The 1,503-nt window shown below is 13.2% G+C and overlaps 1 protein-coding gene across 3 annotated transcripts in view; it reads right to left on the minus strand.

The window, feature by feature from the left end:
• LOC102676665 (cilia- and flagella-associated protein 58-like) overlaps positions 1-1,302 on the minus strand; it is a 28,907-nt gene extending 27,605 nt beyond the window's left edge. The window contains exon 1 of one of the 3 annotated variants that reach the window (XM_031514809.1): positions 1,156-1,302. In XM_031514809.1, coding sequence (XP_031370669.1) covers positions 1,156-1,224 — 69 coding nt within the window. In that variant the 5' untranslated portion in view covers positions 1,225-1,302. The remainder of the gene's footprint in view (positions 1-1,155) is intronic. The other 2 variants (XM_031514810.1, XM_006624987.2) reach the window with 2 other exon arrangements.
• Positions 1,303-1,503: the final 201 nt, after the last annotated feature.

The raw sequence follows: 1,503 nt of genomic DNA on the forward strand, positions 1-1,503 counted from the left end.
AAAAAATAAATAAATTTTAATTACTTATAATTTAATAAATAAGTAACTAATATTTTGTATACTAATTTGTGTTGATTTTTTTACTAATTTTTTACTAATTTATTTTGATTTTTAAAAACATTTCTGTTTTATTTTTAATATGTATATATATATTACTTATAATTTATAAAAATAATATATATATAATATTAGTTAATATTAATTTTAAGATCAAAATAAATATAATTTTTATTTTGTAATAACTTATAAATCACAGAGAATATAAAAATATAAGAAAGTATTTTATTATCTTGTTTATGTAATAAATTATCTATTCTTGTTTGTCTTTTCAAAAGATAAATACTATATCACTAATTTTATACATAAATTAGAATAAATATTCAAAAATAAAATTAACATTAATAAATGTTAATTTTCTTTAGTTAAACTTTAAATAAAGTTTTCAAAGAGTTTATATTTTCCAAAAATTTTAGGATTATATTCTCATTTCAGAAATTTCGATAATAATATTTGTAAATATTTACATTTTAAAATATTTCGTTCCTTATAAAATCACAATATATTTTTCATTTTTATAAAAAACTTTTAAAAATTATATTAAAATTTTAATAAAAGAATAATATTTGTATAAGTATATATCTTAGAATATATATGTATAATTTATTTTTATATTAATTTTCAATAGCATTTTCTTATAGTAAATATACTATAAAAAATTTTCCAAGTGTAAAAAGTTAGTGATATTTTTATAAATTTAATATAAATTTAATAAATTACAATAAATTTAATATATATTGTACATATTGCAAATTTTATAAATATTATAAAAATTATTTTAAATAAAAATGTTTAATAAAATTATATTTTTTTGTGAAACAAACATTAAGTTTTTAACTCAAACTTTGTGAATTTTAAAATAAGAATGTATAATTTAATATTTTGATATAATTTTTTATTAATGATTTTTGATATAAATTTTTATTAATTTGATATAATTTTTGTTAAGTAAGTAAATTTATATATTTTTCAAATATTATAGCAATATTATAACTATATTAAAACTATAAAATAAATTATAAATAATTTAAATTATAAATAAAATTATCTTATTATATAAGATATTAACAAAAAGAACTCAATATTTATAATACTCACCAAAAGAAACGACAAATATAGATTCAATCTTGCAATCAATCCTTTCGACATAAAATTGATTTTTATCATTTACATTCGATCTCGTAAATGAATTTCTTTGTTGAAATATTGTATATTGTATATTGTATATAATATTGAATATAATTGAAGAATTAATGTAGAAATATGTTAACTCTAGATTAAATAAAATTATTATTAATTAATATCAATTAATCAATAGAGATTATTTTATAAATATAACAAAGTAGAAATCATTGACCATATATAAAATGTATATTTATTATTTTCACATTCAAATTGTAAGCAGATATTATTAACGATCCGAAAATAATGCTTTCTCATTTAATG

Source organism: Apis dorsata, unplaced genomic scaffold, assembly GCF_000469605.1.
Source record: "Apis dorsata unplaced genomic scaffold, Apis dorsata 1.3 scaffold_1195, whole genome shotgun sequence".
In the NCBI taxonomy this organism is placed as follows: domain Eukaryota; kingdom Metazoa; phylum Arthropoda; class Insecta; order Hymenoptera; family Apidae; genus Apis; species Apis dorsata.